Raw genomic sequence first — 24,540 nt, 5'->3', positions numbered from 1 at the left:
TTCCCTTTTCCCAATTTTTTTTTTTCGCTTTCCCTTTGCATCTCACACGAACGCCCAGGCGGAGAGCGGAAGGGCGCCGGCACCACCCAGGTCTTCCCAGTTGTGTGTTTCGGGCCTTCGGCGGGTGGCAGGCTGCATTCTTCCGCCGTGCTCTGGCTGGCCTGCTTAAAGCTTAGGAGGCGCCCGAACCCCGCGAACTCCAGCCCATTGCCTCAATTCAGCCCCCAGTCAGTCCCTTCCGAGGCCTGGACCTAGATCGGCGGTGAGCTTTCTTGCCTGAGCTTGCCTTGCCTTGCCTTGCCTTGGCCCCCTCATCTCAGTCGTCTTGTGCTCTCGTCAATCGTGTGATTGTCTCTCTCATAATCAGCCCTGTGTCGCTGTGAGAGGTCTCACCTCATCTCATCCTCCGCTTGTACAAAGACAGACGCAAACAAGGAGACATGTGTCGTGTGTGAAGCGAGTGCATATCATTAAAAACCTTCTCTCTCTTCTCTCTCCTCTCGCCCGGTCTCTTATACCACCCCTCCTTCCATCCTCCCGCATACGTCCCTAAATATGTGGAGGGGTATCGGCTACGGCGGCCTGCACAGTCACAGCTCTTGTATTTGGCATCCCTTCCGATTACATCTTGAATTCAAGATTCTCCACACCTCGAAAACCACCTCAGGCCATACTAACCTCACTTTTCACAGACCCAGCAGACCGCGGCGTAGGCCACATCAACTACCAGCCCAAGGTCCGCGTTATCGAGCGGTACAAGGTCGTCGGCTTCATCAGCTCAGGAACCTATGGCCGCGTCTACAAGGCCCTCGGCCGCCAGGGCCAGCCCGGCGAGTTCGCCATCAAGAAGTTCAAGCCCGACAAGGAGGGCGAGCAGATCTCTTACACAGGCATTTCGCAGTCCGCCATCCGCGAGATGTCCCTGTGCAGCGAGCTGAAGCACGCCAACGTCATCAAGCTCGTCGAGATCATCCTCGAGGACAAGTGCATCTTCATGGTCTTCGAGTACGCCGAGCACGACCTGCTGCAGATCATCCACCACCACACGCAGAACCCGCGCCACCCGATCCCGCCGCAGACCGTCAAGAGCATCATGTTCCAGCTGCTCAACGGGTGCCAGTACCTCCACGCCAACTGGGTCCTGCACCGCGACCTCAAACCGGCCAACATCATGGTCACCTCCGCGGGCGAGGTCAAGATCGGCGACCTGGGCCTCGCGCGGCGCTTCGACAAGCCGCTGCACTCGCTCTTCAGCGGCGATAAGGTCGTCGTGACGATCTGGTACCGCGCGCCCGAGCTCATCCTCGGCTCGCGGCACTACACGCCCGCGATCGACATGTGGGCCATCGGCTGCATCTTCGCGGAGCTCCTCTCGCTGCGACCCATCTTCAAGGGTGAAGAGGCCAAGATGGACAGCAAGAAGACGGTGCCCTTCCAGCGCAACCAGATGCAGAAGATCGTCGACATCATGGGCCTGCCCACCAAGGAGCGCTGGCCGCTGCTGACCGCCATGCCCGAGTACACGCAGCTCGGCACGCTGCAGCCGCCGATGACGCCGCACCACCACGGCCACCACCGCGGGCACCACCACCAGCAGCCGCCGCCGGCGAACGGGTCGAACCTCGAGAAGTGGTACTACAGCACCATCTCGCAGGGGCAGTCGAGCAGCGCGACGTCGGCGCCGAACGCGCAGAACGCGCCGCTGGCGAGCCTCGGCGCGGAGGGGTACAAGCTGCTGGCGAGTTTGCTGGAGTACGACCCCGTGGAGCGGCTGACGGCGGCGAAGGCGCTGCAGCACCCGTTCTTCTCGACGGGGGATCGGTTGAACGCGCACTGTTTTGAGGGGCTGAAGAACGAGTACCCGCACAGGAGGGTCAGCCAGGACGACAACGATATCCGGACGAGTAGTCTGCCGGGGACGAAGAGGAGCGGGCTGCCGGATGATTCGTTGGCAAGGCCGGTGAAGAGGATGAAGGAGATGTAGGGGTGGGGTTTTCCTCACCGGGGGGTTGTGAGATGAGGCGTGTGGTTGCTTTTTTTTCTACACCGGAGTTTTTTTGGGAGGGGTGGGGGCATAGATGTGGCGTTTGGGGCGTTGATACCATATGAGTTATATTAGATGGAATGGAAGATGGGGACGAGGTCCTCTCGATGAATCATGCTGTGTAAGGGTAAGAGTGTGAGTGACAACGCGGGGATGGTGTGTATATACTGAAAGAGGTGCCGAGGACGGGCAGAGGTAGGAAGATTGCCCGCATCGAGTAATAACGAGCAAGTCAGCCTGACGGTTCAGATGACGATATACCAAAATGTGGGTAACAGCGATACAGGTGTATTCTTTCAACAGCCGATTTGCCTGTTTCGATACCAAACATGAAGTCCCCGGCCCCTTATGTACCTTATACGAGAAAGGCGGTGTTGCCCGACTTAGCCGTTGGAAAGGGTTGTCCGTCTTCCTACCCGACACGTCTCGGCCAGATGGCATCGTCGGAGGGCCGGGCATCCTCATTCTGGCTTCCGATGGGTGGACGGGTCTTGTACTATATAAGGCGTTGATGTTGTACTTGAAAATAGGCCAGACAGCCAATATGCATCTCTAGCATCTCTGCGACTTCGTCTGGAGATGAAAGATGTGAGCTCCGTGACGAAGGGTTACCTGCGGATGTCTTGGTAGAGAGAGGCTTGTTCCTTTCCGACTGAACCAAGTTCTCAATGCTTCCGGGTCTTTGCCTCTTCTGTGGGAGTATTGGGTGGGGATCCAACGCGGGCGATGAAGAATAGTCTTGGAACACTTCAAGCGCGACTGGACCATACGATATCGCGGCAATAGTATCGCGGCAGGCGTTGAAACGACCTCAGGCTCGAACTATGTCTGAATTGCCTTCTGGATGGACCAGGTGCAATTGTCAGATGTTTGCCTGGGTCGGATTCTGGTCGAGAAATCAGGGTTCTGGCTTCGTTGTCCTTTTATAGAAGACATCGCACCTGGATCTTGATCTCTTCCAGGGTGTCCTGGGAGAATCTTGAGCATCCTGGGGTCCTGAACCCGATGCTTGCTTGCCTGGGTGTTAGTAGCTTAAATACGCTCTTGTGAGCTTGATTTCGTGCTTCTAACCAGAAATGAGTGTTTTCTCCCTGGATCTACTGCGAATCTTCATCATCCTCATGTGCGACAGCTATGTGGTAAGCGCTGCCCGACTTCGTTCGACAATTGATGTGAAAATAGATGATTGCGTCTGTTTAGTATATTTGTATGAATACAATGGGAGAAGCAGTTATGAGCGAAGACGATGGCACGAAGGCGTAACTCGGAGCTGTTTGGCGTCAATTTTGAGAATCGCTGCCCAATGGAACAAATACTCTATTCGTAGTGTTTCCACTGAGAATTTGCAATTTTTCTTAAGACGTGCATTGGGGACGAAGCACTCAAGAGTATGGGCAAATATGTCGGGGCTTTTATACACATCAAAGACGTCAAATTGGGGAAGTGGTCGGATCGCCCCGCATAGCGTAGGCTGTGGGATGCATATAAAGCGTAGCCTTGGACACATGACACTGGCTGAGCAACAATCTTACGGTCTTCCGGGTCTGTTGGAGTTCGTATTGTGATGTTTTTGAAGCCGAGGTGGCCTCTCTATGAGACGGGAATTGATCGACAAGGATACGCGCACAAGAGGCTTGCTTTCTCTCCCTAGTCGACGCCGTTTTCCTTCACTGTCTTTGCTCAGTGGTGTATTCATATATAGTTGGTTGGGGCGTGTCATTAGAGCGTGGGCGAGGATCTCGGACAGACAGATACATCTTTCGCATGATTAGGACTGTGGTGTCGTTTAAAAGCACGCGGAGACAGAAACCATTTGATTGGAAATGAATGTGGCGTATATTGTGCGTCTCTTGCTGCAGAGAGGTTCCAAAAGAGCAGAAAGACCGCCGCTTTTATATAAAAGCATTTGTTTTGAAATTATGTCCGAAATACTTGGCGCGACAACTGAACGAGCGTCAGACTTGGTGGCTGCTGCACATAGGTATCGTTCAGTGCATAATGAAAGCCTCGGTGCAGGCTTGGGTTCTAGAGGCAAGTTCTCAGAAATGAGGTGTCTTCTGCGTGAGACCGATTAGAGACGTGTGCGAGCTTATGCCTTGATCCGAAGGGGCGAATATAAAAGTCCTGACTCTCGCCTGGTATGGTGGTGGTTGGTTAACGCCAAACATGTGTAACCTCGTTGGATATTGATAGATGTCTGTTGGATTCGGCAAAACTTGTCGTTATACTATCAAGTTGGCCACGGATTATGGGCTTGCGTCCCTCAGTTGTACGATACGTTCCTCTTCCTTCTGTCCCTTGAGCCTGATATCATCCGGCATCCGTTGCGGTTTATTCAAGTATACTTATGCCCGGAAGTCGCTTTCAACATCCATGGACACTGAAGTAGCTCTACAAATGGAAGCTATTACACGGGTACCGAGAGCACTGAAGGTAAAGAAAAAGTCTCGATCACTTGCATCATTCGATTTCAACAATGCTGCTGGTTGGCGTTGAAATCTTCGTGGAAAGTGTTCTTTCGAATGCATGCCGTCGTCTCAACCAACCTGGAACTAGCAATTATGGCATGTGGCGGAGGAATCCAATCCTTCCGGTACCGTTTGTATTACTATGATCAAGAGCTGCTATGATGATGAAGCTTTCAGTCTGAGACTGCCTCAAATAAACACCGGCTTTCGTGTCGGCGTTCTTGGAAGCTCTACACGATCGTTCTCGAAGTCTCTGCGGCTGGGGCACCAATAGGCAGTCATCCATCAACTGCACCTGAAGTCAGAAATCAGGACTATCATAGTCAATCAAGCACATTGGTTTTCGCCATGCAATATTGTGTCTCTATCGTTCTCCATAGCCTCTTGCTTGTACTGCCCAATACATCGCAACATCAAATGCAGATAGCGATGACCATCATGAATGCTGACTTTGATTCCTGAAGCTTAATCGTCGTGACGACGACGGGCAGGGCTTGTTTGATCCCGATCGACCTGGGCATTTGAAATTCAACCAGCCACAAACTCCAACCATCTACTTTAACGCAGCCAAATTGAGAGCCATTGTGTTCCAAAATTTGCAACCATATGCATGTCCATGGCGATGCTAAATAATTCTCGCAGAGCTGGTCACATGAAAAGAAGTCGCTCCATGTTTCCAATCAACGCTTTGAAGGAAAGAGTCCGATTGTTGTTGAAGCTGAGGCCTTCTTGGACACGATCTACACACCTGTTCTGCGAAAACGCTATCCGAATGTCGACAATCCGGCACGTTAACAAGTAGTTGGCGCTTCTACGACTACACGCCTCATCTTATATAATCCTGGAAATATACAAACGACTTGCAAATTCATATACGTTGTTCTGCAGCTCTCTCGGCGATCCTCACCGTATGGTGATTCATGTCTGTGTATACTTTGGCTGACACCAGGCAGCAAATGCTCGCTGATGCTCCTTGCCAGCCATCTCCAAAGTATCGTGGCGCTTGACAGAAATGTCTTTTCCTCACAAAATGCAACCGACCTTGTGAATCTGTTGTTTCAATTGTGACGAAAGAGAAGGCAAACAATAGCTTAAATACACATTGCTGTCTGTGTGACGGAAAGCTGGTCAATTTACACCCGATGGTACACATGCAAGAGTGCTGCGTTCCATACCAGATCACGAGATCTATATTAAAACGAAGGATAGCAGCCGAGACAGGTCCAAAATTGAACGGCATGTAGTAGGGTGCGCAGAGACGAGGTAAAGCTGCCATGGACCCTCATCATTTGCATATAAAGGCTCAGCATCGTGACATCCATTTCTTTCGAACAGCAAACGAGATCGGGGTGCATGTGGCGACATTCTTTTACCCCGTACACGCAACGGAGGCAGCTAAACATTAAGGAATTCGTTCCAAATCAGCTTGATGAACAACGGAGCGACCAAATACAACTTCAAACTGAGTTTTGATGTCTTGGCCGGCGACTCTGTCGGCGTGGCTCGTCGGCTCCTTATTCATGCGAATAGCATCCACCGGAGGACGAATGCTTGCCTGTTTGAACCTCGCGAAACCTTGGGACGGATTCTCCAACGGGCACGGCAGGCAAAACCGTGCAGCGAGACATATTCTGTACATCATCGGTAGGGTTGAGCAAATTGCCGCCATATCTTGCCACCACATGCGCACTTATCGAGGACTGCGAGTTGACTGCCGGCAGAACCATAGAAAGGCAGTGCTCCATTATCTGCACCAACATTCAGCTAGCGGTGGTCCATCACGCCGTGTTCAAGGGTTCTCTTCAGGTTCCGCAGATGGAAACCAGTTCCCAGTTTGGATGAGATAACCATTGTCACTGCCGAACGATCACTCGAAACATGCGGGTCAAGTATTTGGGGAACCAAGGCATACGGTTTGTTTTGATGCATTTCATATTTGAGAGAATCATGAACCCATTCCCCCTTTCACGCCGCGTAGACTCTAGAATTTTATGTGCTCCGACCAACCCAGCCGAAGACACACCAAGGGACGATGCAAAAGCCGCATTGTTTCTTCGTCGAATAATGCACAAAGCCGCAGCCGGTTGGATGACCCCATGAGATAAGGGAACCCCCAAGGAACACACGAGCCCAAGTTGACGACATTTTTCATTTTGATGTTCCACCAACGCCGCCCACGGTGCGGATGATCCGGGGAATCCCTCATGCGCCTTGACCCTAGGCAAGGTAAACCGCTTACTCCTTCTTCTTCTTGGCACCCTTGACCTTCGCCGTTCCGCGCAGAGTCTTCTGGCGGTTCTTGCGCTGCTTGCCTGTAGAGCGCGGGGAATGTCAGCGTTTGCTTCTTGAGGGTTGGGAGTGTTGTTCGCCACCGCGCGGGAGACATCAGACGGCCCGACAGAGGCACGGCATTCGGGGAGATGCCCGACCGCTTCCGCAAGACCTCCTGATATCCTCCTCGGGTGACGGACCGGTGTCGACGTACGCTGCTGTCTGCTGGCCTTCTCGATCTTGTTGGCAAAGCCAACGCGGACCAGTCTGTAGTGGGGCTCGAACTTCTTCATGGCCTCGGGGGAGTCGTAGACGAGAGCGAAGCCGGTGGTCTTGCCACCACCGAACTGGGTGCGGAGACCGAAGACGTTGATCTGGTCCTTGGTGGCCTTGTACAAGGAGCCGAGCTTCTCACGGAGCTCATCCTTGGAGATGTTGGCACGGCCGGGGTGGAGGATGTCACTGTTGCGCGGGCAAAGTCAGCACACACAAGTCTCTTGCATCGAACTTTTTTTCGCCCTTTGCCCCGGTTGCCCCATGCTTCCTCCACGCGCTCGCGTTTCGTCAAAATTTGTGGCGGATAAAAGTGTCGCGATTGTCGCTCTGTTTCGGTACTCGATGGCGGCGGTGATGGATTGTCGCGGTTGGATGCTCTTCTCGTTGCGGTGGTTTCCTCCTCTTTTTCGATCCGGGGCTTCTTGGGCGAGACAAAGACGGAAATCTTGAGGGGGCAAACTCACACGACCATCTGCTTACGGCCAAGCAGGGGGTTACGGATGAACTTGCGAGTTCGCAGGGTGACGGGGGTGTCGACGTCCGCCATCTTTGCGGTTGGGCTGATCTGTCTGTCGAGAGGGTTGACGCTGAGACAGAAAGTCGGAGAGGTGTGATATCGTCAAAGTCCTGAGAATTGTGATGGGGTACCAGAGGTGAAATTTCCGCGAGGGGGACTGGTTCGCTTAATTGGGCGGAAGCCCTAGAAAGCGTCCGTGCCTGGCGCACAGCAGCCTGCCAGCGATGGAGCGTGGCGGCAAGTGTCAGGGTCACGTGGGGCGACTGGATCCTTCCCTGTTTTTTCTTCTCTCTCTTTCGTGTCTGGCAAGAGCGCACCTAGTCATGTGACTGGCACCTTCCGCTCAGCGAATTAGAATTTTTGGGATGCAACTCTGGAAATGTCGACAACGCTGGAGCGCTTGTGGAGGGGTCCGATGCTGCACTGTGTTTGTACGGCTCAACTTTGCGATTCTGACTCAGCAACATCTCGGTGCCCCTCGACCCTGCTCATATCGACATCTCGAATTTCACTGACATGTCTTGACAAGATATGAGAGACTGATACCAGATCATTCTTTCGCTTTTAATATTTGCCTTGGATCTGATTCCAATTCCTCTCGCACCGAGGCGGTTTCAGAAGAGTCAATCGATAACACGATTTCTTAGGCAGGAGCATCCGTTCTGGTGCCCCCTCACTGCCAATTTTTAACCCACTTCCCAATTGGGCAACACGACAACTTCACTTGAAACCCTGGTCAACTTCACCAGGCACCAGGCACAAAGTACCAGATTCATTGCCAAGATGATGCATCTTTCAACACTAGACGACTCCGTCAATCGGTTCTGCTCCCAATATCTGCAGCTCGAGCCAACGCTAGATTATCCACCCGCTCAAGTTATTCGAGAACCACAGGCCCAAAATGCAATCTACAAGAAGCTGTTTTCAGAAGAAGGCCCACGCTACGCGCCCCCAGGTCGATATAGACTTCGTGTACTTAAAGAGCTTGTCGCGAGAATAGAGTCGAGTATTGAGGACTGGGACCAGCATGTAAGTGCCCCCTCAATCTGTAACACCCAAGCATAACACGTTCCTGGGTGGAAGCGTCTGACTACCCTTAGGAGGTTTCGGAAGATCTCATGACAGCCTTGTCAGAGTCTCTCGCGAATCCAATTCCCTCCGAGGCGTCTTCCGTCCAACAAAAGTCCTACGTCACATATCACCTTAGTGGACTGGAGAGCATATCCCCAGATCAGCCGTTATCTACGCCTGACATCACCCTGCTTGAGGCCCGCTCGCTGATCTCTGCGTCTGGCACCACGGGTCTCCGAACGTGGGAAGCCGCATTGCACCTTGGCCAGTACCTATGCGCCAACCATCAGATCATCAACGGAAAAAGGGTCTTGGAACTTGGTGCAGGAACCGGATATCTCGCCATCCTCTGCGCCAAGCACCTTGGTGCTGCTCACGTTGTTGCGTCGGACGGGTCTGATGATGTTATCAACAACCTCCCAGAGAGTTTCTTCCTCAACGATCTTCAAGACAGCGAGCTGGTCAGACCCATGGAGCTGAGATGGGGACACGCCCTCATCGGAACAGAAGATCAGAAGTGGAACAATGGCGAGAGCGTCGACGTCGTCATTGGCGCCGATATCACGTACGACCAGAGCATCATCCCAGCGCTTATCGCGACGGTCGAGGAGCTGTTCACCCTCTTCCCCAAGGTGGAGGTCTTGATATCTGCAACTCAGCGCAACGAGGTTACCTTTGAGGCCTTCTGCAGCCGCTGCCGCGAACGCGGCATGGGCTTGGACTACGTCGACTTTCCCATTCCCGCCAGGGCGCTGCAAAAGGGCCCCCTTTACAGCGACAGCGTTCCCATCCGGATATGCCGAGTGTCTGCGCCCTCGAGTACGAGCACAAGCGTGATGTGGTGAGATCGTCACCAAAGCGACCGTGACGCCCTGATAAGCCGCGGTTGAGCCCACGCGGCAAGAAGGTTGATGCTACCGCAATGCAGCTGTCCGAGCCACCGCACCGAACGTTCGGCATCGTGCATATGCGACTTGCGGGACGCAACACCGGCGAGGCGATGCATCTCTCGAGCACGGAGAGTTCTAGACCGCTGGCGCACCTTCCAAGGAAGCTTTCAAGACGTCGTCTGGACTCCCGTAGCTTAGACACCGCAGTGACTGCTGGCTCAAAAAAAGAGTTTTCGCCAGGCCAGCTGGCTGCAATACCACGACATGTGAAGCGCAGTTAACTTGACAAGAGACGATGAATCAGCAACAGCAGTTCATGGCCTGATGCTGCAGAACCTACATCAGCACGAGGAGAGCTCACAAGATTGACAAGGATCAACGATGACATGCGTGCAAATCCAAAACGCAGGGTCCAGTCTGAAGTTGGAAACTGGAGCGTCTCTGGTAAAATGGGAGATCTCCCGAAACCCGAGAAGCTTCCAGGCATTTCTTTGAGGGAGGAGAGGGTAAATCTGGTGACTCCAAGAGTGAATGGCGCCTTACAGCAGCGAATGGCAAGCTGGTGTCGTGCCTACGACGATGAAAAGTCGGGGCTGAAAGTCAGTTCATGGCGAGTAACATCGTCCGCAAGCTCGAGCATGCACCCCAAGCTTTTTTCCCGAGCCCATCATGCCATCTCCAACAAGATTCACTGGGACCTCCGCGAACCAGTCGATTATCAGGTTATTGCCTGTCAACTTCATGCATCCCCAGCTTTCCCCGCATTCCCGGGGGCGCCAGAGGCATGTGGCCTGATGCTCCGGCAGTCTCAGGGCGTGGAGAGAGTTCGAGAGCACCGCAAACGTTCAGGATGAGGGGTCAACCTTTTCTTCTCCTCTAACCTTCGCCTGTTGCCTTTCGGTTGTCGGTTGGGAACCCCAGAAAGTCAATTCAATACAGAAGGAAAAGCTTGACCCAGTAGGAATGGAATTTACGTAAGGCTGTGTTGGCAAAAATCAATACGGAGACTACGCTCCGGTTGACGACGTGTGAAAAGGTGAGCCTGACAGATGGATGGACGTCATATTGTCGACCGTTCAAGGTGTGGCTGAAATTCGCTGGGGGAAAAGAATGGAAATTACGGCGAAACACCACGCAAGCTGGGCCTGGGTGACGTGCGAAGGTCTTGTGGCTCGCACGAAGGAACGGACCCTTGCAACATCGACTAGGGGAAAAGAGACGCAGGGAGCTCACTGATTGGGCGAGCTGGCATTCTTCGGGAGCACCAACACATTGCCAATCCGCCGGTATGGTGGTCTGGCCATCATTTGTGGAAGCTCAGAGCTTTGATAGCTGGGGGAGCTCTATCTTTCCTTCTGGACCTTCCTTTGACGGCATGGGAGCGACATGGCCGGGGCCGGGATCGGGATCATGAGAAGGGGGTTAGGGGGAGGAGAAAAAAAAGGCGGGAACGAAACAGGGCAGGGTCGAGCCGTTGAAACGAGGCTATGAAGTCATCGCACGCGCCCCAAGGATGAGGATCAGAAAAGGCTCAGATCATGGGTCGGCCTGTCGATTTTCCCATCAGTCCCATCATATGTTTGGTTCGGATCGAATTCTGTGTGGTGTGCGTGTGTTGTCTGGTGTGGTTTGCGACTTGTCAAAAAAAGAGGACTTTGGGATCGCCGGCCGGTCACCTTTCCCTTCCGTCTGTTGGGGGCCAAAGGAGCTTCTCTGCAAGGTACGAACCGCCTCTTGGTGGTCTCGTGGCTGCGGTTGCGTACACCGGGGGCGACGATCCCAGAGGCTGGACTGTCAGGGAATTCTGATCCCCTCCGATCATTTGATGATGGGAGCTCCTGGGCCTTCGGTAGAGGTGCAGGTGCTGGCGTCGCCGCGCCGCCAGCCTGAAGCGAGAGGTGAGGTTGTCTTGTCCGGACGAATCTCCGTTTGCAAGCCCTCAGTGAAGGTGGTGTCAGAGTGACATCCATGCAACCCAAAGCAGCAAGAAGGGTCTTTTCAAGCTGCCAGACTGAACCCAAAAGTACTTTGACACCCAACGAGGGCGCGGTGTGTACAACCTTCACCGCTCGCCATCATTTCCTGCTGGGCATGATTGTCTCCAGGCCGGCTCGCGGCCAGGCTGCGCTTGAGATCAGAGGCGTTGGCTGATCCGCGGCGTCTGCCCAGAGGGATCTCCCGCAACACGAGCATGCGAATTCGTCTGAAAACAGGATGTCCCCTTACCAAAACCCCTCCAGCAGTGGCCACAGCCTGTCCTGTCTTGCTCGGAAGTCGTGCCGGGGACAGCTTCTATTCAAAGCACATCGGAGCAAAAAAACATAAAGCATGAGCGTTATTAGCGGGCCGTGTGCCAAAGAGTGGCCCCCTTGTGTCCCCATTATTACCAGGCGAATACCTCATCGAGGGCCTAAAAAGCAGGGAGAAATGGCAAAGCAAAGGAGAGCCAAACGTGGGATCGCGATACGTGAGACCCCAAGCGCTGGCAAGCCACATGGTCTTCTGAGGCACGTACGTCACTTGTGTGTTCGAATGGCCCTGTAGCGGCCTCGAGTTGGGAAGTACAAAATGCCACCAGCCTCAAAGGCGTCAAGCCCCGAGACAACTGTTCAGTCTCAAGCAACCCTTTCCTCCCTCCTCCGAGTACCTTAGTCTACACCAAACCCAGGACAAGCCCGTCGATATTGTCACCAGCATATTTCTCCGTATTGCTATGTATCATTGTGAAATAACCTGGATCACCCCCGAACCTCCGGAAATCCAGCATAAACCTGAACACGGACATCAACAACAAAACAAGCACCGGCATCATCAACAGGAATCACGAGAACTGCAGAAGCAGCAGCGCGGCCCCGCAGACACGAGCCCGCACAGCCATACCGGTAATACTACGCCCCAGCAGAAACAACAGCAACAACACCACGATCACCTCAGCTTCGTGCACCTCCTCCAGTCCTCATTCGCCAGGGACTTCTTTCTGGCATCGCATCAGCATCGTCGTCACCGCGGCGCCGGCAACGAGCACCACTAGCAGCCAGCTGAGGTCGATTTCGCCTCCAGGGGCCCTCGCACTTTATCATCGAACTTTGTTATCGCCTTCGCCAACCGCATCGTCGGTATCACAATCTTGTCGTCGGCTGCACTAACAGCGCCACGCCGACACGACCCTGCGCACCACCAGTTTGGGAAGTAGACCCGTATCAGGGCGCTTAACTTGGCCAAAGGTCACCCCCAAAACCACCTACACGAAAGAACTCAGGAGATAGCGCCATCATATCCGTGGGCTACCTTACATACACGGTACACCAACAACACCACCACCACCAGCAAAAAGGGCAGAGCAAGCAAGGCCTAGCCCCAACGTGGACCAACTGGACCTCTCATCGGAGCGCGTGGGCTGCATGTTACTAGGGATTAGTTGCATGCTCCATTGCTGTGCCCTTCTTGTACCGGTTGGATAGCGCAACATCGAACCGGTTTATTGCACCACCCACCGGCAGCGAACCGTATCCACAGACGACCCCTCTGCCAACTCCGACCTGCCATTCGAGTGGGCAAAACCACTGCGGGCAGCGCCTACACGCATTGAAAGACGACAGCGCGCTTGTCAGTTGTCTTCGTATTATCATCCACCTCCCATCCGGGCTGGACCGGGTCTATTAATTGGACCAGGGGTCGTCGAGAGTGCTCCTTCCACACACCATCTCCCAGACATCCATATCCCCGTCCGTCCCGTCTTACGCTATCGGCCGCCAATATTAGGTAGTTGGCATCCCCTCATCGTCACCATCACCACCACCACCAGCCACCACCGTTCAGTGAGATTTCAGACCGTATCTACCACATTCTGGTACAGACTTGTCTGAGTCTAGGTCTCCCTCCCCAAATTGCATACATCACAAAAGTCTCACACCTCCCCTCCCGTCCATCCCCTCTGCCGTCACGGACAACGGAAACGCACGCCATCACAAGAGAGTTAGCCAAAGTTTTAGTCTCTTTGGGCTTTGACTCCTGCGACGGCAGACCTGAACCGCTCCATCAAAAGCATCACTTGGTCCCAAAAAAGCTTCCAGACCACCTCCCGGCTGTCGGCCGGTGCGTTCACCATTCCCTTTTCCGCACCCTGCTTGCGCATCCCTTCTCCTGACTACCGGGCGCCTCACCCAGTTCTGTCGGTTTTGCAACAACGGGTTCGCCGTTTGTTGGTATTTATTAGCAGTGGGACACCACCGCCGCACCTAAGTCTTGGCCCGTCGACACCATACGGCGTTACGCACCGCAGCAAGCACACACAGAAACCCACGTTGAAGTCCAGCCCCGAGGGCCCCAAAACATCCCGGTCCCTTTGCATTGTGTGGTGTGTTAAACGCCCTGTGGCTTTTTCTGCTGGTTCTATTTAGCGCCACTTCGAACGGGGGGTGATTTCCACGAGGGACGTCCAAGCTTTGATTATTGGTACAGCACCGCGATAATCAACGTGCTGGCTGGCTGGTTCCTGTGCCTGGCCTGTCTCTCATTCTCATCTCGCCCAATTTCTGACAAGTCTCTGGTTCCCTTCCATCGCGCATTACCTTATCTCGTCAACTCTCCGCTTGTTCCCTTCCGGGCGACATCCCACCGTCACCTAACTATTAATAAAAACAAGAACCGGAAAACCTGCCACGCCCGACAGGACCACCCACCATTTGCCGGGGGGGCTTTCAGTTGAGGAACCACGGAACCCAGTTGAGGAGCTTCTTACACACTGGACCTGGCTTACACTTTTAATACCGGTACCGACCGACCAACCGGCCCTTATCCAGCTGCATCGGACGTGCACACCGCAAACTGCAAAAGAGGCACGACGCACACCTTAGCTACATATTACTTGATCGCCTCTTCTTCCCCGGACCGGGACAAGAGCTCTCACCTCCTCACCTCCTCAATCTCTGACCAAACATCTGCTCGCCAGCGGGCACGCCCTGATCAGTCGCTGCATCCCTTCTCCTCTTTTTCACATTTATTACCGACATCTGAGGGGAACCTCTGCTGCGCGACCCCCGCCAAACCCACGCAAAAAGTCGGACCAGTTGGACAAGGCCCAACGCCCGCGCCCCAGTCCGCATCTCCTTCTCTTGCACGCCAACGGGGGTTCATTTGAAAGGAGACAAAGGACGACGGCTCCACCTGTGATCGACGCCATCGACAGGGCGGGAGAGCTAGCGAACGTACTCGGTATTAGTACTCGACGCACGCTGCCATTCTGCTCCTCCTCGAACCATCGGACCAAGCCAGACCACGAGTCAATTGCCCTCCGTCTTCTTCCCCCCCTCTCGCACTCCCATCCCAGCCATTCACCGTCGAGGCCCTTTCCTGCGCTCTTATCAGCCGCTTGACGCCTCTTTTACCGTTGTTGGAGAACAAACAAACAAAACAAACTTCACCACCACCACCGCCGACGACAACTCGCATATATATCCAGCTACCTGAGTACCATTGCGGTGACCGATCTGCCACCTTGCCGAACAGCATCACATTGACGACATCGTCTCGCTACCCCCTCGTCATTACACGACCACATCTCGCCAGTGCACGCTGCACACACTTGCCGACGACACTCCGAACTCTGTCTTCGTCTACCTACCTAAACAACCATCAGCCCACAGCTAAACCATTTCAATTACCTTTTCTTTCTCTCCCACATTGGTTTCCGATGGGCTCGTCAATAGCCCAAAGACATCTCACCTGCACATTACAACTATCACATCCATTAACAACACCATCAAAAATGGCCGCCCAAAGCACCCTCCCCCTCTCACAGGAGCAAACCTCCAACTTCGCCCTGCAACAATATCTCCTCCTGCACTCCCAACACGAGGAGCTCCGTCAACACCTCGACCAGATCAGGCCCATCACCACTACCTGCAGCACCTCCCTCGCCTCCTCACCCTCCGTGTCCCCCACCCGCAGCACCTGCTCGCCGTTCGGACAGTACCCCACCGGCGGTCGCAGACACCACAGCCGCAGCCGGCGCTCGTCGCTCTCCTCCCCCAAGGCGCGCCGCAGCAGCTCCCTCGCTCCGATCGCGGACGAGACGACGATCTGGGCCGTCGCGGAGGAGGAGCAGCGTCTGTTCGACGTCAACGAGGGCATGAAGCGGGCCCTGATGGAGCTGCTCAACTGCGAGCAGGTGCGGAGCGACAGCTCGTTCCGCATGTGGGTTCAGTGCCGTCTCATGGATACGGAGAAGGAGCTGCGCTCTGAGCGACGACGTAAGAGCTCTCCGTGAGCTCTTTTCGTTCCTCTCTGATCGACACATGTCGACCACCAATTATTACAGCTAATTTGCCGGGCTTGGGATTTTTCTTCTTTCGGCAATTTGGGACCTGGGACAGAACAAGGTACGATCTACCTTTGGGAAATGGCGTTGAAAGGCGGCGGGAATTTCTACAGATCTGCCGAGAAAGGCATGGCAGTGGCATGGCATGGCATGCACCACGGGATAACAAAAGTTGGATGCATACGGGCGAATAGCATTTGCTTCATCATTTTTTCAAGCATTCGCCCGAGGGAAATCTTTTTTTTTTCAAATGTTCACACATAACGGCGAGGACTTGATCAGCACAGCTTGACATCCTTCCTTTTTCTTTTCTTCTGCGTATCTTTATTTGGCGGTTGTAGGATACCAAACAGACATAGAGCTTGTAATGACCGACACGACACCAAATTTACATACCAACCACCTATTACTCCCTTACCTTACACGTCTTTGCTTCTGTGATGTCCAAAGTCCGAAAACATTGCTTCTTTGTGTGATAAACATGTGGATGTGGTTCGAGCATGACGGGAGATCTTCGCGATGGATGCATGCGGGCATAGTTCGGAGCTTGCTTACTTGCTGCTGCAGCCTGCAACACTCCAAAGTCTGTGTGTGCGTACCGTTGCCACCCCCAGTTTCTCAGAAATCAATCACAGACAGCCCATGTTTTCTGCCCAGGACCAAAAAAAGCAAATCAAAAGTCCAAAATTTGGCGAAATGCGATCTGCCAGACTAGGACTCTTCGGCCGGGTCCAATCGGTCAAGCTCCAAGCTCCGAAATTCAAATAAATGGAGCCCCCCCCTTTTTTTTTTTTTTTATGTTTTCTTGGTGTGTGATTCGATTCGCCGATCACGCAACTCTGATGTACAGTGTGTACAAGCCGTGTGCACTACATAAGCGGCACTATGTGACGAGACACTGTCTCGCAGCTCGACCTTTCGTGGGCCCGTTGCCTCGTGGATTCGGCCATCGTTGTTTGCTTCGCTTCCCACCTTGACTGCAAACAATCGACGACACACGATACCACGCACGCACGCCCCCGCGCCCGAAACGCCACTTGCGCTCTGCTTACGTAGCTGCAGCCAGATCGGCGAAAGCTTCGAAGCTTGGAATCTCGTGTTTTTCAACAAAGCGGAACTTTTGATCTGGTTGGGGTCTCTGTTGATCAGATCGCGGCGCAAAGGGAAAAAAAGTTTCGGGAAGCTCCGTCCACCACCACGACGACTTCGACAACGACGACAGCAAGGCAACCGAACCGGCAACGGCTGTCATCGCGACGATAGCACCGATAACGAAAAGAACAACAGTGACGAGAGACACGCTTGCGACGTCAGCCTAGCCTTCCGAACCAGCGCACCAGACCTCCCGCCGCCATGTCGGTCCTCTTGGAGACGAGCTCCGGTGACATTGTCATTGACCTGCTGGTCGACTACGCGCCGAAGCTGTGCGAAAAGTCAGTTGACCACCGTAGCTATTCCCCTTGTATGCCGCTACCAAGCTCTTGCTCAGCTAACCACAAAGCGCGACAGTTTCCTGAAGCTCTGCAAAGTCAAGTACTACAACTTCTCGCCGATCCACTCGGTCCAGAAGAACTTCTCCTTCCAGACCGGCGACCCCCTCGGTCCGCTGTCAAAGGAGTCCGATGGCGGCACCTCGATATGGGGCCTGCTGTCGGGCGACAGCAAGAAGAAGATGTTCCCCGCCTTCTTCCACCCGAAGCTCAAGCACCTCGAGCGCGGCACCGTGAGCATGGCCACCGCGCCCCTCGAGTCGGACCCGGACACGCGCGTCGCTGCGTCGCAGTTCATCGTCACGCTGGGCGACGAGACGGACTACCTGGACGGCAAGGCTGCCGTCTTTGGCAAGGTCGTCGAGGGGTTCGACGTGCTGGAGAAGATCAACGAGGCCATCGTGGACGACAAGGGACACCCGCTCATCGACATCCGCATCAAGCACACCATTATTCTCGACGACCCCTACCCCGACCCACCGGAGCTGCGGGAGCCCAGCGGCTCGCCGCCCCCGACTAAGGCACAGCTCGAGACTGTGCGCATCGCGGACGAGGCTGCCCTGCACGAGGACGACGACATGGACGAGGAGGCCGTTGAAAAACGGCGGAGGGAGAGGGAGGCACGGGCTCAGGCGCTCACTCTGGAAATGATGGGGGATTTGCCGTTTGCCGAGGTCGCCCCTCCCGAGAACGTCCTGTTCGTTTGCAAGCTGAACCCGGTCACCACGGATGCCGATCTGGAGCTCATCTTTGGTCGGTTTGGCGAGATCCTCAGCTGCGAGGTCATCCGCGATGCCAAGACGGGCGACAGTCTCCAGTACGCCTTCATCGAGTATGCCGACAAGGCCTCCTGCGAAGCTGCGTACTTCAAGATGCAGGACGTGCTGATCGACGACCGCCGTATCCACGTGGACTTCTCACAGAGTGTGAGCAAGCTGAGCCAGGTCTGGAGGGACGACACGAACAGCAAGCGCAAGAAGAACGCCTCCAGGGGCGGATGGGGAGGAGTCGACGAGCTCGAGAAGCGCAGGCAATACCGCGACGTGTACGAGAGGGACGGCGACAACTACGATCTCGTGTATGGAGATGAGGAAATGAAGGGCCGCGCCGAGCGTGACAGCAACCGCCGGCCTGAGCCCAAGGGACAACAGGAGCAAGGCAGAGATCACGCCAGGTCGGACAGGGAACGCAGGAGAAGTCGGAGCCCCGGACGACCCAGAGACAGGGACAGGGACAGGAGGGGAGATAGAGATCGATACCGATCCGACGATCGGAACGCCGGACGACGGTACGATGACCACGACCGGCGACGCGACGATCGGGACTCGGGTCGTAGAGACCACAGAGACCGCAGAGATTATGATAACCGGAATCGAGGCAGGGATCGAGGCGGAGACAGACGAAGATAGCAGCACTGCGGACATGGTTCTGGCATCCTTCCCTTCTTTTTCGTCCACGACAACAACAAAATCACACCAGCAGAGCAGAGCAGAATACCCAATCGCCGTTGTCCGGCTCACAGCCAGTACGGTCGACCACCAGATGTAGACACCCCTCAAAAAAGAGTACTTGAATTGACGCCGCCGTTGCCACTGCCGCCCGCGTAAGGCTCGTGTTTCATGAAAAAATCTCGTTGACCTGTCGAGATGCGGCCACGGCAACCTGCACGCAAGCATCTCGTTACATCTCTTGTTGGCCAGGAGTCCGGATGTGTGGGGGATGGGGGTTTTGGAGTTGGGGATAGAGAGATCACCATCAGGACCGTGGGGCGTTTTTCTCTCACGTCGCACATGGCGAATGACCTGCTCGAAGCAGGACAGGTAATGTCTCAGTATTTCGCCGTTGCAAACTAACAAACGTATCTCCCCGGGGGCCGCCCATTTCGACTTGCATGAGCTGCAAGTAAGCGGCTCGGAAGTCAACCGCGGAAGTGGGGATCGGTGCACATCAGAGTGGCCCGCGGAGGGAAGCTACATTAGCCCGCCTACCGTTTGGTGGTAGGTGGTAGCTGTCATCTGTCAGTTGTCATATCTTCAAGGTGCTTCTTGTGTGTTCCCCTTGGCGGCATCTAGACGGACGATGGGCCACGGACAGCCCATCTCTGGAACTCGCATGCAGGGCCGGGCATGCGTGTAACAACGGCTTCGACCTGTCAGAAGAGTCTCCGAATGCCTCGTAGTTCAGCTGGCCACATGGAGGGGGGCATTTCGGGAGTTCCTACGACCAGGTTTGTTCGGGAGAGGATGGTTGATATCTTAAGCTCGAGGGCCTTCGTCACTTACACCCGACAACGACTGATCCTTTTATCGTGGAGGGAATCTATCTTTAATGCCGACTGCAACCCCGTGGCAAAGACGGCAAGTGGCCAACATGGCGGTCTCTCGAGTAGGTCTCGCGGCCTTCCCTTCCCCACCAAGGCAGCCCGTAACATCCAGTTGCTAATGTTGCACAGGATGATGGAAGTGACAGCATGTCGAGTCTCTCTGCAGAACACCTGCAATTCTTCCCAGGCCGGCCGGCAGGCAGGCATCGACGAGCCTGTGTAACGGGAGCTTCCCTCAGCAAGAGACATGAGGCAAAGCTCGTCAGCTGTGTTACTTTCCGGTCTTCACTTGTCGGGCGATGATAAGCTCCAGCCAGGCGGAGAAGGCCGATCGATTTCCTTTCCAGTCTGGCGGTCTGGCGGTCTGGCGGACTGGCGGACGAAACCACAAAGTGATGTGTTCGTTGGCAGCATTGGCAGCATATCAAGGCCAAGCATATGGGCACACATGCAAAGGCCTGGATCCTGGACCGTACCTCATGCTCCATATCGCCCAACGGATAGTGGAGGCAGCCGGATCGGCTCGTACTCTGCGCCTCTTTGGTGCCTGGCCTGGTGGCTTTTTTCTTTGCTTCCTCCCACGCTGAACCGGCCTTATTTCCATCTGCCCCGGTCATCGCCGCTCTCGTTATGGGTTGTCAGATGACATTGTGTTCCTGGGAGCAGGCCCAATCGCTTACGGGACTTGTGCGCCGTTGCAACGGATACCTGCATGAAGAGACCGGGGCCGGCTCTGGCTGCGATTGACACCCCATGCAGCACCCCGAGGATGGCTGGCAAAATTTTCCGTTGACAGAGCCGGCCGTCGAAGCCATGTGGGTTACTGCCAGTTGCCTTCCCGTCATGAAAGCCAGGCACGACGCAAGGAAATATCCGGGCATGGGGGGTCAAGCAGAGGGGGAAAGGGAGGGGCAACCGCGGCGAGCAAGGCGAAATGGATCTGCATTTGCAACAGCCTGATCGTCGTCAGGACGTCCTCACCTTGCTGGGCCACTATTATGCATGATATCAGTCCCGACGCTGTACCACACTGCCAGCAGACTCCTCAGTCGACTTTCGATACGAACTGCCCTCCAAGAGCCACATTTCTCAGTGAGAGCGTCTTGCTTCGGTGTGTCTTGGGACTGCGGCGCAGACTCTTATGAGGACCGGGTTTATCAGTAAGACCTACTGGTTCAAAATATAATGATGGAAGCGAGGCGAGGACGCTGTCTCATCTGCCGCGCGCACTGCTGGGGCAATCTAGCAATAAACTCGCGCGGAGCCACGAGTCTCGGTCGAGAGAGGGCCTACAACCTCGCCCTCGTCCTTGCACTCCGTTGGACGACGACGGACCATCTCGGGCACCTGTGCTGCGACGGCTCCGGTCTGGCCTTGTCGCTCGCCAGCTCGATGATATGGCGGAGAAGCTTCTACACGGACCGCACGTAGCACCCCTGAGCAACGCGCGCTGTCATTACGGACGTTAGGGTTTCCCCTGAGGATGAACATGGTCCGTCGGCTTCGAGCATGGACATGCCATCCCAAGTCTCCTCCTGGTTCTTCAGCCTGGCAGAAGGAAGTGAATCCTTTGCGACGCCACTGCGGAAAGGCTCAATTCACTTAAAGCTCCTGCAGGACCATTTGTCTACCCCTGATTCAAATGCACGAGATATCGGACGAGGTAGCATTGCATCCTCCTTCCTCCCTCCGCCATCACCGTGGCCGCCGTTCTTCCACGCCGAGATACTGACCGCCCTGGGGGTGGGGTCCCTCCTTCGCGGACGCAGCAGCAGCAGCAGGCGGCAGATGCATACACACACACACTGTGGAAAAGAAGCCTTGCAAAAGCTGTCAACGGATGTACGTGGGCCTAGCCGCGCCTCAACGGCAACGCAGAAGCGGGAGCCACCCACACACACCTTTTTTCTACGTGCCTCAGCCGCCCGTCCGCTGCCCGTTTGCTGCTATTCTTGGTCCCTGCCGTTGCTCAACCCCCGCGCCCGCGCGTGTCGTGTGTGCATCGAGCTGCTCCCGCCCCAGGGTTCTCGTTTCGTTGCTTTGTTTGTTCGTCCCAAGGCTGCGCGCTACAACAGTCCGGAACTCCAACGTCCGTGGAGGCCCAACGGTTGCGCCACGTTGGATCATCAGAGTGCAGGGCCTGAATTTGGAGTTGCAGCAACGACATCAATGGGGCATACAGAGGGTGAGAGGGGGGCGAGGCGGCAGCCAAAAGACGCTGCACTACCACAACCACAGCCTGCTTCGAGAATGACGGTGCGACGGAGATGGACCTGTTTGGCAGCTTTCCCCTGGGGCCAAGTGGCCGTGTCCGCGGCCTCTGATGAGGTGAGGGTTAAGCGGCCCTCACGGCGGCCACATTCTTACAGTCCAATCGCCTAACGATAAACATCAGGTCCATACCAGCCTAGCCATTCTAAATGCGACTGGACTTTGGTATGTGCCCATGGCCATGCCATAAGCTTGTCCGGCTGTGAGATTTTCTCACATATTTCTGCCAGCTGTTGCAAGTTTGTCTGAAGGGATTTCTCGCGGAAGCTGCCGGCTGGCAGAGCTATTGAAGAGGTGCATTTCCCGGATTAGTCGATGCCAATGCAGATGATGACCGTTCCAGCATGGTACTTTCTCGATGTCAACTTTTTTTTTGCTGCCAAAATTTGACCGGGCATCTTTTCATCATACATATGTACGTGCGTTGGCGCCAAATGTTTGGCGAACGGCGCGAACGAACGGAGCATGGAAAAAGCAAAAATATCTGCACACCATCCAACCCACCCAAGCATCAGCAAATGGATTTTCATTTTCTTCAGCAATTGGTTAGCGGTGTCACTTCAACGCTGGGTGGCAGGGGCAAAGCAAGCAAGCCAAGCTAACACCTCTTGATGCTCCATGCTTTCGCTCACAGCACTCATGTCTTGCTTTTTGCTTAGAGACAGAGAGAGAGTGTGGTCGGTTTGACTTCGCACTCCTCTCGGCTCTTCCTGTCCACAATGCAAGCAAAAGCGAATCTGCCGCTGTTGCTTTCGCAGGGTGACACAGGGACCACCACACAGCGACACCCACCACAAGCGTATTCCATTGACGACGGCTTGCGTCACGTAACCTTCAGCTCTTGCAGCAGCAGCAGCAGCAACAGCAGCGGCTTCTATCTCTGTCCGCTGCGCAGCGGCAGCAGAAGCACCTGGGCTGGCGTGCATCACATCACATCCAGAGTGTCACTTCACTTCGCCTTGCTGCCCGCCCCTCTCCGCACAGATACATGGCCGCGTTGATGGGGGACGCCGGCCTGCCCTCAGTGACGCATCGTGAGAGGGTTGGACAATCAGAGGTTTGCCCGGGTGGGACCGAGACCGCCGTTTTGCCCGAACGACGTTGACGGAGACGCGCAAAGTGTTGTTGTTTCTTGTTTGCCATCGAAACACACCTTCTCTGGTGTAATTTGGGAAGGGCGCCTTTCCCATTTCAGGTGTTGCTATTTCTCAAAGCAGACTTTTACCTGTGTTCCGTCAATTCTGTGATCCTCCTCTGCTGACGATTGTTGAGCCAGTGACATCAAGTGGTTGGGAGGAAGGGGGCAGTAGTTGCAGAAGTAACCAGCAGCAGCCAGGCTGGCTTCATGATACATGTACGCTCTTCTCCTCATTGTGGAAGCCTCCTCTCGAGCCAATACATCTCAAGCTCGCCGTCGGACGACTTGCACCGAGCGTTCGATGTCGCCGTTCGGTTTGTTACTACAACCAAACTCGGCAGTTCTTCAGCGAGCCGTGCACGTGTGGAGGACAATCAAACCATGGGCCTCTCTTTTCCCACCTTCTCTCCCCTCGCCAGCCCGTTGTCTCGCCCCCAGCAGCAAGCCCATTGGACTTGCCCTGAAGATGGTGGCGATAAACGACGAGGTCTTTGCCTGCCTGGCCTGTCTCTCCTCCCAAGGGCTCACGAATATCGAGGAGCGTCTCATTGGATGCCGTCCCAAGTCCAAGTACGGCTGAGAAACAACAAGTCTCAAAAAGGTCTTAGACCACTTTCGTCTTGCGCCCAAGTACACATAGCCGCAACGCAAGATTCCTGGGTTCCAGATTGGCCCAGAACCCCCAGACCCTTCAATCCAAGATACGGTACAGATCGCCCGCTGCTGGCCCTACAGCTGCAGATCTACCCCTGATCCCTGCTCGCCTCTCCTCTCCCAGTCCTGCCCTGCCCGCCCCGGACCTCCCCTCCTCTCCCCTCTCCACCCTTCCTTCCCTCCATGTCTTTCCCGTTTGCTCTTGTCTCTTTCTACAGGGCCCCCAGGCAGGGGTCACCGTACGTAAGTCGATGCTGAGAGGTCTGCAATGACGAGGGGGTTAGCGAGAGGCTCACCTTGGCCCTGCGTTCTCCTCATGGACCGACATGCTTGTTTGGCGTCCGTCAACAGCCGCGGCCTTGGGGGGCGTGTGCGTGGTGGTATTCCCTTCCCCCTTGATGCCTTGCTCACATCTGCACCTTGCCGGGCTGTGTACCACCTTATCAACGTTTCGCTGTAAGAAGCACACACAAGAAGAAAAGAAAATTCTATTCTACACTACGTCCGTCCGGCTCGTTGTTGTGTGCGCTGCGCAGCGCAGCGTCTACATGGGGCAACACCACCCCCAAATGCCGTACCCAGGCTTGCACCTTGAACCCGTCCAATGACACCTGTCGTGGATTGTTGCTCCTGGTACCCATATGGGGGCGCGCCAGAGGGGGGATACGGAAGACGGGGGGTCACCCAACGACTGTCGAACGAACGAGGTAGAGGGGTGATGGGGGGCAGGGGGGCGAGGGTAAAGTACAGCAGTGACTTGTCGCAATTTCGCAAGGGTCTCTGTCTTGTCATATTTCTCTCGGCGGAG

At 54.9% G+C, this 24,540-nt stretch overlaps 5 protein-coding genes across 5 annotated transcripts; 4 read left to right on the top strand and 1 right to left on the bottom strand.

Annotated features, from left to right (window-relative positions):
- Nucleotides 1-555: 555 nt before the first annotated feature.
- SSN3 (Serine/threonine-protein kinase SSN3) lies at nucleotides 556-1,984 on the top strand (the record flags this gene model as incomplete). The annotated part of the gene is made up of 2 exons (XM_032031316.1): nucleotides 556-601; nucleotides 693-1,984. 2 exons carry the CDS (start codon nucleotides 556-558, stop codon nucleotides 1,982-1,984), a joined length of 1,338 nt encoding a protein of 445 aa, XP_031889079.1.
- A 4,763-nt stretch (nucleotides 1,985-6,747) lies between these two features.
- On the bottom strand, nucleotides 6,748-7,606 carry CGGC5_v006549 (40S ribosomal protein eS24; the record flags this gene model as incomplete). Its single annotated transcript, XM_032031315.1, has 3 exons — nucleotides 6,748-6,824; nucleotides 6,998-7,245; nucleotides 7,524-7,606. 3 exons carry the CDS (start codon nucleotides 7,604-7,606, stop codon nucleotides 6,748-6,750), a joined length of 408 nt encoding a protein of 135 aa, XP_031889080.1.
- A 753-nt stretch (nucleotides 7,607-8,359) lies between these two features.
- Nucleotides 8,360-9,492, top strand: CGGC5_v006548 (Protein-lysine N-methyltransferase EFM3; the record flags this gene model as incomplete). The annotated part of the gene is made up of 2 exons (XM_032031314.1): nucleotides 8,360-8,605; nucleotides 8,677-9,492. The coding sequence occupies 2 exons, from the start codon at nucleotides 8,360-8,362 to the stop codon at nucleotides 9,490-9,492; spliced, it is 1,062 nt and encodes a 353-aa protein (XP_031889077.1).
- Nucleotides 9,493-15,304: 5,812 nt separating this feature from the next.
- CGGC5_v006547 (uncharacterized protein) lies at nucleotides 15,305-15,805 on the top strand (the record flags this gene model as incomplete). The annotated part of the gene is made up of 1 exon (XM_032031313.1): nucleotides 15,305-15,805. One exon carries the CDS (start codon nucleotides 15,305-15,307, stop codon nucleotides 15,803-15,805), a length of 501 nt encoding a protein of 166 aa, XP_031889078.1.
- Nucleotides 15,806-17,209: 1,404 nt separating this feature from the next.
- On the top strand, nucleotides 17,210-18,755 carry CYP6 (Peptidyl-prolyl cis-trans isomerase-like 4; the record flags this gene model as incomplete). The annotated part of the gene is made up of 2 exons (XM_032031310.2): nucleotides 17,210-17,289; nucleotides 17,366-18,755. The coding sequence occupies 2 exons, from the start codon at nucleotides 17,210-17,212 to the stop codon at nucleotides 18,753-18,755; spliced, it is 1,470 nt and encodes a 489-aa protein (XP_031889445.2).
- Nucleotides 18,756-24,540: the final 5,785 nt, after the last annotated feature.

Source organism: Colletotrichum fructicola (assembly GCF_000319635.2).
Source record: "Colletotrichum fructicola Nara gc5 chromosome Unknown KSG_Nara_v1_contig03, whole genome shotgun sequence".
Taxonomy (NCBI): Eukaryota; Fungi; Ascomycota; class Sordariomycetes; order Glomerellales; family Glomerellaceae; genus Colletotrichum; species Colletotrichum fructicola.
The sequence above is the reverse complement of the archived record's forward strand: the minus strand, read 5'-3'. Positions and strand labels throughout refer to the sequence as shown.